The 13,616-nt window shown below is 41.1% G+C and overlaps 1 protein-coding gene across 1 annotated transcript in view; it reads left to right on the top strand.

The window, feature by feature from the left end:
• Window positions 1-191: 191 nt before the first annotated feature.
• GMPS (guanine monophosphate synthase) overlaps window positions 192-13,616 on the top strand; it is a 32,320-nt gene continuing 18,895 nt past the window's right edge. The window contains exons 1-5 of the mRNA XM_009279529.2: window positions 192-218; window positions 5,601-5,782; window positions 9,402-9,516; window positions 11,123-11,220; window positions 12,242-12,345. Of these exons, the coding sequence (XP_009277804.1) occupies window positions 192-218; window positions 5,601-5,782; window positions 9,402-9,516; window positions 11,123-11,220; window positions 12,242-12,345 (526 nt within the window). The remainder of the gene's footprint in view (window positions 219-5,600; window positions 5,783-9,401; window positions 9,517-11,122; window positions 11,221-12,241; window positions 12,346-13,616) is intronic.

Here is a 13,616-nt window from a genome sequence, read left to right as displayed (position 1 = left end):
CAGTGCCTGCCTGTCCCCTGCCCCCTGCGCCGCTCTGCCTGCTCAGTCACAACCGCGGTTTCTCTCAGAAAATTAATTAACTTCACAATCTGGATTTTGATAGGATTTTTTAAAACGTTGGCTCATGGCGTGGCCAAGCTCACCCGCACCGGGTCTGTTCCGTGCCTTGCACGGCCTGTGCTGCCTCCGGGATGAAACCGAAACTGGGCTCCCCGGGGGTACGGCCAGCACCTTTCCTAGCAGCTAGTCACGCTGTTTGGGCGTCACGTCCCAATGTGAACGGTCACTCATTCAGGCAACTTGAGAGAAAAGTTGGTTTGCTTAACTGCTGCAGAAGTGGGCAGGCTTGCCCACACCAGCCCTCATGCAGGGCCCGCTGTCTCCATCCTGGTGACCACCAGGATCGTGCTGCTCCCTCGGTGTTGCCCCATGTCCACTTTGCAGCGACAGTGGAAAAAAAGATGTGTGTCGGCGTAGCTCTTGCATGCCAGGGTGACAAAATGACTTGTGTGCCCTTATGAAGCTGAAGTTTTTTCTTGATGATGCAACTTCTGAACCAAAACCCTGCAAGTTGTCTCAAGCCGCTTCTGTAGTAGGATAAAAGCCTTGCTCTAGACTTTTTATCTAGTCTTCAAGAAAATGTAACACTGAGGGGTTTTTTTAAGTGCTTGGTTGGTCCCTACTTAAGTCTTCTGACATGCGTTTCCCTGACCATCGACACAATCTCTTTCCCTGGCCAGGGCTGCTCTTGAGGGCTCCTCTTCTCTGGGGTGGTCACACCCCCAGCTAGCTATGCGATGCAAAGCTCATCTTCCACGAACCGTGCTCTCGCAGGAAGCGGGTAGCAAGAGCTCACGAGAGCAGTTTCCGCAGGGGGCTGGGTCCCAGCAGCCATTAGAAATCTGCACGCGACTTATGTAAATTAAAGTTTGTCTGAGATAACGGGTTGGGGGTTCTTGTATCACTTTTGGGGATTGCCTGAGTTTGAAGGAGTTACCTTCCTGTTATACTTTGAAAAAATGAATTAAATTAAATGCTTAATTTTAATACCACAGGGAAACAATTAAACTCTTGTAAAATCTGTGCTGGCTTGAAAGTGCCAGATCAAGGCTCCTGGTTGAGGCTTGTCCTAAGTTATTAGTGTGGGTGAAAGCTCAGGGCTGAGGGCTCGGGCAGAGGGGCTGCTGCTGCAGACTGGGCTCTGCCAGGTGCTTCTTGGTACTCCAGAATATGACTGTTCTGTATGTTAATGTGTTTTATAAATTGTGTTAATGAAAATCCTGCGAGTGTGTGGGTGTGTGAAATGCTGAAAAATTCCCTGATTCTGCAGAAGTGGGCTGTTAGGAACCTGCAAACTTAGTTTAAAGCACTAGGTAGGTACACTGAGGAATAAGATATGTGGTGTCCTTAGCTGGTAATGCAAGCCTGATGGCAGGTCTCCTACCACAGCTCATTATAGAACTTATAGTTACTTTTTTTTTGACACAAAAACACCTAACAGCGATGGAAGCTTTTTTCTTCCAGTGTTATCAAATGGTAGAGCTGAAATGACGGATCAAGGCTGACCCTTGCCGCGGCAGTGCAGTCGGAGGTGGCGATATGGTTCAGGTGGCACTCCGGACCTTGGTTCCAGGTCTCGGGTCTGGAGAAATGCTGTGAAACAGCAGGCAAATGGCAGTCTGGAGATACACTATCTAAGATAGTGTAATTGCTTTATTTGTTTCATGAGTCGTAGAGAACAGTAGGAATCCTTCACATATGACATGGTTTTCAGGGTGACTCTTGTGGTTTAAATTAGCTGAATATAGACTTCCCCCCCATTTCTTTCTTGGTATACTCCAGTCCCACTCTGTTTTCTTAGTCCTGCTCTCGGGACATGAGGCTGGTGCCACTGCTCTGCCCCAACACCTGGAGCCTTGGAGAGCTGTCAAACCAGCTTCGACAGAAGTTCTCAAAAATAGCAAGTTCTCCAGATTTTTGTGAAAATAGACCAGGAGAAGACAAGGAACTCTAGTTACACCCCTATTGAGGGGAAAAAGAGCTTTTATTAGAAACTGGAGAATCCCCACTAGGAAGAGGCGCTGGGTCCATAAACCCTGTCCCTGCAGGAGCTGGGCTGCCTGGTATCCTCTTCATCTTTCTCCTGGCATGTGTATGGTATACAAACACATGAGCTAAACTGCCATGTTGGCTGCACGTTAACAGCATCTGTTCTTTTTTTAATTTTATTAAATGATGTTTCCCTTATTACATTTGGATTCAAAATCTCTAGCCTTGGAACTGTGCCTTTAAATAAATAAAATCAGATCCTGTACTGACTTACCACCTTTCTCCTTCTTTTTCCATGTGATTTACGGTAGTGTTTCTATTGGGCTCTCTTCAGAGCTGAACCTCCTTACAGTTGTACTTCACTCTTGAGCTAAAGTAGAAAAACCCCTCTGATGCAGTCGGTGTGGTGATAGTCGCCTGCGTTAACTCCTGGGATGGGGCTTGCTTGGATGTATGCTGGGGATGTGCTGCAAGGATGCCTACAGGAGAAAAGAACAGTGGGCAGTGCGCTGTGTAGTACTCGGAGAAAATTATTTCAGCCTGTAGTTTACTCTAAGCCCACATCTAAGGGAGCAGCAAGTTATTAGGCCACCAATTGAGTAATTTTTTTCTTTTTTTTTTTTCTGGTGAGGTGCATGTTGCCTTGCTCATCTTACATGTTCCCCATAGGGAGATCTGTGCTGCTCAATGGATGCAGTGTTTTTACTGCATTTTAGCTGAAATGCCCTTAGCATCATCTGAGGAAAGACCTTCTGAGCTATGATTAGATGCTTTTGAGATTTTTGGAAGGGTGTTAATGGACTCCCAGTGAAACTTGGGCAATGAGCTATTACTTAAAGCCTTAACAGTCGTCTTCCAGGGCCACATAAATGATTGAGAAGTAATTCTAATGTTGATGCAGTTATCTCTGAAAGTGTTCCTCCGATCATTGTGCAAAATGATGCTATACTTGGCAAGAGTGAAGAAGCAGGGATGGCTCAGTGAAGGGGTTTGCCAGCTTGGGAGCTGAGTGCTCACATCTGGGTGACTGCAGTGCAGGGGCTTGTCCTGTTCATCCCTGTGACAAAGGGGTATGTATTACTGTCCTGCTTTTGCTGAGGAGAACTAGGGAAGGTGCAGGTTCATTTGAGATACAGACCTACTTATGCTGCCTTATGCAACGTTTCTCAAACTACTGCCAATGTAACTTTGAGCTCTTTTTGTTTTCACATGCATGTCTCCCCCTCAGCTGTTGCTTGGGCCCAGCTAACTACACCTGACTGCTCAAAGCATCTTGGTGCCTTCAGGGTAGGACACTGAAAACAAGATTTATTTACTAGCTGCAGATGTAAATGCTTGGCCATCGATCCAGCTGAGCTGATGCCAACAATAACTTGGTTTCAGTATTTTTTTTACTGTAAAATGTAAAAGCTGCCTTCACAGAGTTGTATTACTTTCTTCTTACTCATTCTGCAGGTTGTTAGGGGTGGTCAGCAGGTTGGGAAATGCTAGGGTATGATGTGTGGGTAGCACTGCTGACAGGTGGGACCCATCCGTGCAAGGGCTGGCTATATGCACCCTTGGCTTGCCCGGGAGTCTGGAGGGGACTGCTTACGTCCCACCCTGGTCTCTTGCAGGTGGGAATGGACAATCTCAGACACTTAAGCCGAGAGGGCTGCAGAGCTCTGTCCCTTTATGGTACAAGCTACAGCATGTGCTCTGAAACAAAGACTTTTAATAAGAAATAGCACTGCAAGGAATAATGTTTGCCACAAGATGGGATCAGGAAAGCATAAGGATGTTGGTCTTTCTCACAAGAACTGCTACTTTAGAAATTGCTGGGTGAAAATGCCCAGAATTACTCTAAAAGCGATTCCCTCCCTTCCACTAGAAGGGAAGACAGTTCTGGTGACCTCTCTCCATCTGACGAAGGGGTTTGAAGGGGCGTTTGCTGCTGAAGTCTACTCTCTTCCAGCATGTGCCCCTTTTTTGTGTAACCCAAGACTAAAAAGTCATTACAAGCTCCTCATCAGGCACACTCAGCTACCAGCTGAAGGAAAGAAATTAAGTAACTGACTGTAACCTGGATTTAGGCTTTTGAGGGATTTAGCACTATTTTTTCTGCTTATGTCTTTTAATTTAGATAAAACCTTTTCCAGCTAGTGTAAACTTTGGAAGTTTCCAGTGTGCTTGCCTTTCTTGACTAATTTGAAGACAATTATCTGAGGTGTCGCTTGGTAGCTGAGGAAGAAAGCTCAAGTGCAGCCTTTGCTGTGTATTTGTTGGGGAGAATGTGTCCCAGCAGCATGATGCTCTCCTCCAGAATGACCTGTGGTTGATGAGGGGTGATTATCTGACCCACATGGAAATACCATGGCATGCTGCAGGCTGCCCCAGCTTCCTTCGGAGCCTAAGCAGCAGTGGTGGGAGCCTCCTGTGAGCCGTGGATTGAAGGATGTGTTGCCTGGTACAAACGTGCAGAACAACTCCAACATGCCATAATTAAAACTTGAAATGGTCGTAAGCTTCAAGATGTGTTTTGAGGCAGTGTTTGCTGAAGTAAAACCCTTCCTGGTTTTTCCTTCATTAAACTACATTGGCAGTTTGGAAACATTCCAACTACATTGGAAACAGTGTAAGCTTTAAGTTAAGGGAAAAACACCCCCAAAGTAAGCAATTTCTTCAAGCAGCAGAATTTTTTGTGCATGAATTTCTTGGTGTCTTACAGTGTGGGTTGTGTTCACATTCTTCTTTGAAGATCCTCTGATACGGACACTTCCATGGAATAGCTGCCTCTTTTCACAATTTCTTTTAAAAAAAGAAGAAACTTGTCCTTGCATTTTCTAGCCCTCTTTCAGATTTAGCTGAAGTTGGCCAACCAGTTCAAATGTGATGGGGTCAAAGAGAACCATTGCTTTGTTCCAATGTGCAATCTGCTTGAATGCTGCATTCAAAAGTTGGGGTTTTTTGAAAAATCATTTAGCAGAGACATTTGTTCTCAATTTCTCCTTTTTATTATCTCCAGGAGGTAATGTCAAGTGAAAATTCAGCGTACGAGGCAATGTGATGGGGAAAAACATTTTTCTTCTGACTTTGCACTGTCCTGTTTTGCTTGAGAAAAAGGCACATACTCTTAATTATCATAGGGTCTGCTGGGTTTTATATGGAACTGTAAAATGGAAAAAGCTGTCGTGGCTGTAGTGGTGAACAGGGCATATGACTTCTTATTTATGGAAAGCTCTGCCTTCATTAGCTTATTAGCATTTTTCTTCCCTAATTTGTACCCTGTTTGTTTTGGGGGATGGGGATGTCGTGTTTGTGTGGCTGCTTGGGAGGGATGTGCTGTGTTAATGTGTAGCCCCTTTATCTTGCCAATGCATCTACTCACCCTTATAAAGTTGATGATTTTTTCAGTTAGAAGTTTCTTGGCTAGTCTTTATCATTTTAATCATAAATTAACTTATAGGCAACCTTAGCAAGCTTTGCAGATGTTAGTTGTTTAAGAGATCTGGCTTAAAGTCTGCGGTCTGCAATGTGTCACCATAAAGTGCTGATGTGAGTGGTGTTTGCAGCCGGAGAATGCTGGAGGAGAGCTCAAGGATGGGCAGCACCACTACGAGGGAGCCGTCGTCATACTCGATGCCGGAGCACAGTACGGGAAAGTCATAGATCGTCGGGTGCGCGAGCTGTTTGTCCAGTCTGAGATCTTCCCTTTGGAAACGCCAGCCTTTGCAATCAGAGAACAAGGGTTTCGGTAGGTTGTTTCCTGCAATGCCTCTGCCTGTATGTTCTGCTTGTTCTCTCCTTTCAGTGTAATGGTATGGGTGGATGTTGGCAGTGGTGGTAATTGCCAGGGTTTTTATGTGCAATAACTTTCATTGTAATGATGTTAATGATTGCATCTTTAGCTTATCCACAGAAACACCTGAGTTTTGCTGGGGAAACTTGTGCAGTAATATAAATTTTGTGTATTTGCTTCTTAATGCCTTAATGTAATTTTAATCATTTCCATTTGTAAGTATAATTAAAGAGGTTGTAATTTAAATATGTTTCTGCAAAAAGTTAGATGATCTTGCTGTTTTACCTGTTAAACTAGGGTAGCTATTAATCAAGAAAATAAGTTTCGTGAGTTTCTAAAAATTATTTTCTTAGTTTAATTTCAAAAAAAAAAAAACCAAAACCTAACTTGAATACTGTAGATATTGTGGTAAATCATGCCAAACTGTTTCTGGGAAGCCACTACAAAAACTAACTGAAACTACCACTCATTGTTTGCAGCAAGAAAAAGTCTCTCAATTATTTAGTACTTTGTATGTTTCTTTTTCTTGTTTTATTAGGCTTACCAGGGTATGCCTCTCTTGTGTGGGGAAAATAAATACCCTGAAGTCTACAAATCATCAAAGACCTTACTTGTCAGTTTGGTACAAATCCAGAAATGCGGTGCATGTGTGCTTCTCAGTTGTGCCCGACAACAGATAAAGATAGTGCTTTGCTGCAGAACTGCATTTTTCTAATCAATGATAATTAGTGAATCAGTAAACAGTATATTTTAGTAAGTCAAATAGGAGCTTATTGATCTCTTTTGAAAACACAGAGAACAGAAAACCCAGGAACTGCTGGATCTATCAGGTAGCTGTTGTGTGAAGAATTTCTTTCAGAAATGTTCTGAAAAATACCTTCTCATGTCAGATCTTGTTTATAATTCTCCAACAATCAATTCTTTAAAAGATGGACATACCTAATTACTGGTTTAAAAAAGAAATCCTGTATCTCCTGTGTGTTGGATTTGAGGTGTGGGTCATAGTACTAATGATGTTTTGTCTTAGACCTGTGCTGTATTGATGCAGGTTTGTAGTGGGAAGACCTTTTCCCCCTTTCTGTTCATAGTTGAAGGTTCTTCAAAGTCTCGTGATTAGACCTGTTGGACTGGTCATTCCAAATAATTGCTCTTTAAAACATGGTAAAACCTCTTCATTCAAAAGGTCACTTCTCAAGGTTAAGATAGTGGTTTCAGGTTATTGGTTACCCAGACTGGTCAATAAGCTTTGTGTCCACAGTCTCAGTCAATCATTCGCATCCAGGAAAGCTCAGCAAATACTGATGCCAGCCATTGGGTGCCTTTATTCAATGACCACTGTAAAAATGAGTTCGTGGTTTTACTGCAAGATTTTGATATATATTCCACATGTCACGGGAATAGTCAGGTTTCCATGTTGCAGCTCATGCATTGAATGGGCTGAGGAGCTGCGCTTTGGTCTGTGCTAAGGTTTGAGACAGGCAGCAAGATGGAACATTTTGCTAAATTGTATTTACACGTTGTTGTGTTTTAAAAAGCCAGCTCCTCAATTTTCATGGTTTCAGAACAATCTCTAGTGACAAGTTTCATCTAAATGTGACATAAACGTTAGCAGTTTCCACAAGATCCTGATCCTGGGCTGAGGAGGTGCCGCAGTTGGGGGCTCCGCTTGAGTTAGTTTGGATTCTGGCACTATCTGAGCTCTGGTGTGAGTCCTGAGGTTGGGGTATCAATGCATGCATTTTACTCTTGGTATTGTGACATCGTTCCTGATGTGCCTTTAATCCATTGCAAATAGGCTTTCCAAAGCTAGGTCAGGTTGTTTTGGAAGTGGTTTAAGGTAAACCAGAAAAAGGTACATTCATACCAATGCAAGAAGGTATATAAGAAATTACGTGGTGTTGCAGTAGAACTTTAAAAATCTATATCCCATGCTAGTTTTAATTTCTCCTGGACAGTTGAGAAGATGCAGGTTCCTCTCTCACCCTCAGCTCATACTTTTTTTTTTCTTTAATACTTGGCCATATTGGATAACCTTTCTGTATTCTGTGGGATTTTAATTGGTATGGAAAAAAGCAGATTTTTAAGACTCTGCTCTTTGGATAGGACAGTGTATAACTATTTTGACTTCTTGTAAGAATGTTCAATTTGTAGATGTGGCTATATTTTCCTTAATATTAAATAGTGTTCTCTATGTATGGCACTTAAGCAGATGCTTCTGTACGTGGCATTATTAGAAGCAGTAATACCACCAGGTGTTAAGAGTTTTCAGTCTCTTTCTAGCGGCGTCTGAGTTTAGGAAATTCATCACATCTCTGACTTGAACGGAAGTGCCTGTACATGTACAGCAGGTACTAGTTGTCAAGACTGTTCAGTGTAAAACTACACCTATGTCAGCTGTATGCTTATTCCAAAGCTCACTTGTAGATCCCGACACACAAAGAAATAAATGCTGCCTCTTCCAGTTTGCAAGCTGCTGTACTTTGGCTCTGAGGGGTGCCCCCATCCAGCCCTCTGCCTCATCCCCTGCATTGAAATGAGGAGCCCAGGCTGGGGGAGGTGGAGGTGGGCTGCTGGGGAGATCTAGCTGTGCGTTGATGGGAGCAGGTACCCTGCATGACTGCAGTTGAGAGGTGGCGTTCGGTACGTGGGCTTGTTACTACATGATTATTTCTGCCAGTGGTACAGATGTCGAAAGCGCACTGCCTGTTTCTGCTGCTTAAAAATAGAAAAATTCTGTTTTGTCAGTACTTGCATGACAAACACTCTAAATAATGCTAGAAGAAAGCTTTATTAGATGCATTTAATCCTATGTATGCAACTTCTCTCTTGTCCCATTTTTCGTTTCTCGCTCTGAATAATGGATTTGATGTTCTCTGCGAAATAAACAGTACACGAGTCCAAGGTCTGGTACACCCGTGTTCAATCCTGGGTTGAGGCCACAAAGCATTGCCCAACTGGCTGGTACTTCTGCAGTTCACGATCTTGCAAATCATCATGGTTTGCAAAGGTCTCTCTTCCTCTTTGAAAAGATTTAATTTTCTGTTATAGCGTGAAGTATTAACTTCAAACCATAAATGCTTGCATGTATTGGACTTTTAATTCACAACCTATTGCTAATGCCATCTCACTTCATAATCAGGGCGAATTAAGGGACATTTTCTCAGCAGCTCTAGAAGTTTGGGAGTCTGTTTTTTGAATGCAACTCCCCTCCACATGGCACAGACATCATGAAGTATATATAACTTAATGCTAATACTCTGCATTTGATCCTAGCCATCTTGCTTTTCTCGTAGTGGGTGCTTGGCTATGAGGAATTTAAAATACAGTCACTTTTTAAGATGGTTTATATTTGACTTTGTTTAAACTGATTAAATACTTCTCTGGTAAGCTGCTGGTTTTGACAGCTGTAGCATAGCAAAGTTAAGCTATATGTTAGGGTATCTGTGTTAAAATTTATATTAGAATATATAGAGTTCTAAGCGTTAGGAGACAATGTCAATGTTTAAAGCAAATAAAGAGATTTTAAAGTCAACAATATATTTGAGTTAATGTTTTCTTTATCTTTTGTCTGCAGAGCTATCATTATATCTGGAGGACCAAACTCTGTGTATGCAGAAGATGCACCATGGTTCGACCCAGCAATATTTACAATAGGAAAACCAGTTCTTGGAATCTGCTATGGCATGCAGGTGCTGTTGAGAGATATGTTTGTCTACAGCCGTCTTCTAGGCCTCATTTCTGATACTAACTGAAGATGAACTGCTAAACGACCTGCTTTTCAAATATAAGCAGTATGCCACAAGTGCAAAAGATGCTTTTAAAGTGCTAATTGGTAAACTGAGCATACTGTGTATTTTTCTCTTGGCTCTGCCGTATCAATAGCATAAATGGTTTTCCTTTGCTTAAGTGCTGTGAATTGAGTTCCACACTGCCTTTTTTTTGTCACAATAAATATAACCTGGCAGTCATTAACTAATTCTGTCTAGTTGATATTGGAAAATGTGCCCCTTGTGTAAACAAGTGAAATAGTTTTTCCCTTTGGTTTTCAAGCATGGAATGTTTTTAGTATAGTTCTTAAGAGTGCTTAAACCCTCCCTCTGCCAAAACACTTATTTACCTTAGGACTGACTGGTGGTCCTGCAGTGATCTAGTAGATCCAAGCTGAGTGAAGAAACAAACTTCCAGGGAGAAAAGGGATGGATTAGATGCATGACTTCTGCTTGTGCCTCTTGTTTTTTTCCAGGGCTAGTGATTTACTAGGCCTGCAGAGGTGCTGAATAATGGCTGGAAAAACTCCTTTAGAAAGGCTGGTAATTACGAAAACAATGTTGGCACTCCCTGTTCTAAAGGGAAACGTGTGTTATATTAAAACATGCCTTAAAATGCCAAGCAAATTGAAAACCACGTTAGCTAGCCTCAAGCAGGGGAGTTCCTTAAGGCTGACTTTACGGAAATGAATCAAGTGTGCATATTAACACACTACTACTTCATTATAAAAGATTGAAATCAGTCAAGCGCAGTAAGTATAGTATCCAACTAGGTCTAAAATGAAGCCTTAAATCTCTGAAAATTAAAGTAGTTGGAAGGTGAAACTCTAAAAATATTTTTAAAGTTGCCAGTTATATTTGCACGGAAAAAAATATTTATTTTGAGACTTCTGAAATCTAAAATACAGATATCCAAATGGCAAGGTGAGGTTTTAGAAAGAAAAAACCTGCTTGAGAATTGTACTACTCTGATATAGCAAGGATTATTAAGAGTCACAAAAATAACACTAAGGGAATAGACTCAAGTTTTTGACTGGTTCTCCAGAGCTGAGGAGCCAGATTTTTAGAAGTTTAAGTCTATCTGGGGGCCCTTAACTAAAGGATAGATAAATCGGATTTTTGTTCAGCAGCTTAACTGTTTTTATGATAACTGACCTCAGATACTCAGCTGATTTGCAGAGCAGCCATTTATAAGTGCAAGCAGATGTACACTATTGAATATGCATTATTTTGCAAATCTCTACCTATAGTCTACTGTTGTGGATTTCTGCTGCTTCTTGTTTGTGGCAGTGGTCCCCAGCGATGCTGACAGAAGGCCAGCAGAAGGGAACGAGCCCAATACAGAATGATGATTAATTTTGAAGAGAATTCTTATGTTGCAAAACGATGTATTAAATGAGTATAATCATGAAAAACTAGGCTGGTATGTACTGGGGGGCTAGAGCTGTTGTCAGTCATAGGCAGACTGAGGTACAAAGTGGTACTAGATTGTGTGGTGCTTTTTCATGTAATATTTTTGTTTTGACAGATGATGAATAAGGTGTTTGGAGGTACGGTGCACAAGAAGAGTGTTAGAGAAGATGGAGTGTTCAGCATTACTCTGGATAACACATGTTCACTGTTCAGGTACATAGACATTTTAAGTTATCAAAACAATATTGGAAATACCGGTCTGGAAATTGGTGGCTGGATGAGAGGAAGCTTATTTTAAAGAATGTAGTGAAATTGCACCCATGCTTAATCTGATAATTTCCAATAAAACTTTTACAGCTGTGTTCATGAGTAAGCAAGTTACTCATTTAAACAAATACTTAGGCATAACTTCTCAGTTGACTTTAGAAATGCAGATATATTTGCTTGGAATATTGTGTAAACCCCTTATTTCACAGTAGAATGTCTTCACTGAGATACCATAAAGTGTACCACAACATGAGAACCTTTTGTGTTAAGCTCTTATATCCTTCTGCTGTGCAGTGTGTTACTCTTGTATTGGTTGGCACCCATCCAATTTTTGAAAGGTAATAGAAAATCTGACACCATTTGTTTTCTACCTTCCTTTAAAATTGCTTTGTGCTGTTTTATAAAACCAGAATTAGATTTCTTGGTAGTTTGTCAATGCCTCTCAAGTTCTTTGTAATAATTCGAACAGTTTACTCATACCTGGTATTCCAATTTTATTAACTTTCTCCTGTAGGGCTACTGCAGAACTTTATACCCTGTCTAAAGTGTGAGGTGCCCAAATTGTCCTGATAACACTTAGTTTTGAGCAAGAAAACTTCACTTCATTGAAATAAAAAGCAGGACTCCAAGTATCCTGATTGACTCTAGATGGCTCTACATGTCAAAGAGGGGATACTTCAGTATTGGCGAGTTTATTGGAAAAAAAACCACAATCAACCCTTCTGAATTAAGATAAATTACCTCTTGGATGAAGGATGTATCATACGAGAACTTGTGCAGCTTCCAATGGAGGCATCTCAGAGTTGGAGGTGACTGTTTCTGGGAAGGAAATCCTGCATGTATTTCAAATGGGCCTGGTCAATCGAGATGTGCTTTTATTTGGATCCCTAAGGGCTTCTCTTGGAAACACAGGTAGTTAAGTCTTTGTTCTTTTTTTAATTGATTCTATTTTTTAATCTTTATTTAGGGGCCTTCAGAAGGAAGAGCTTGTGCTCCTCACTCATGGAGATAGCGTGGATAAAGTAGCTGATGGATTCAAAGTGGTTGCGCAGTCTGGGAACATTATAGCAGGTATTTATTTTATACTGAAATTGTCTTTTGATAATGTTCATCAAAGGAAAGAATTATGGCAGACAGTAGTTAGAACCAAATGGGAACAGAATATCTCCGTTATTTAATTGCCAAATAAGTGAATTGTTTTTAACAATTTCTTGTATGTGTTTGCATGTTGTGCTGTCATGATAATAAAGAAAGAAATAGACATGAAAATGAATGGTCCTGTTTTTAAATTGGTGGTTTAAGGGAAATTTAACTTTATTTTTACAGTTTATGTTATTTTAAAGTATGCATGTGTTGTTTCTCTTTGAAATAAAATATTGTGTGCCCTTAAGGCAGGGGAGAGGAAGACATGTACTGTAGAGTGCAGTGTAAATGGTGTTTGGCTTTTGCACTGTAATAGTACAAGTCAATCAAGCTTTAATAATTAAACAGTGTTTCACTTGTTATTGTATTTAATATTATTGCATGAATGTTCAACTGAGCAAAAGTAATGTTGGTACTGAAAGCAGTGTTTCAAATATTGCACACAGATTGTCACAGAAAAATGTAGGACCTTAGAATTTTTTTTTTGAAAGCTACTCAAATTATTGAATGCCAAACAGCCGCTTTGAGTCTCTTTCCTAGGAGATGGGAGACCTGGAGAGGTCTTAAGTTAGCTGAGCCACTTAGTAAGATCTCAAAGTATGCACCTGGTTTATTTTAAATATTTCATTTAAAAAAACCCCAAACCTTAAGGTACTGCTCTTAAATCAGACTAATGTGAGAAAAAACTGACCTTTTAAAAGACTTAAACATGGTTTGTTACGGAAAGGTTATTTCCAAACTACTGTTAAGATTAGACGGAGCATTCATTATATTCTGGCTTATCTTCAAAGCAGTCTAGAACTCAAGCCTACTCAGATCGCTCTATAAATTGTTTTGCTATGAAAAGTTTGCTGCATCCAGTGTGCAAGCTTCAGCAGAGCTCTGATATCATTAACCCCGCTTTATGGAGGCATTAGAAACAGAATTGTACCTTTCCTAGCCACAACATTTTCCTGTGCCATTTCATAGAATCATAGAATAGTTTGAGTTGGAAGGGACCTCTAAACGTCATCTAGTCCAAATCCCCTGCCGTGGGCAGGGACATCTTCAACTAGATCAGGTTGCTCAGAGCCCCGTCCAGCCTGACCTTGAATGTTTCCAGGGATGGGGCATCCACCACCTCTCTGGGCAACCTGTGCCAGTGTTTCACCACCCTCAGAGTAAAAAATTTCTTCCTTATATCTAGCCTAAATCTACCC

This window comes from Aptenodytes forsteri, unplaced genomic scaffold (genome assembly GCF_000699145.1).
Source record: "Aptenodytes forsteri isolate BGI_AS27 unplaced genomic scaffold, ASM69914v1 Scaffold299, whole genome shotgun sequence".
NCBI classification, from domain to species: domain Eukaryota; kingdom Metazoa; phylum Chordata; class Aves; order Sphenisciformes; family Spheniscidae; genus Aptenodytes; species Aptenodytes forsteri.
This window is presented reverse-complemented; position numbering and strand designations above follow the sequence as displayed.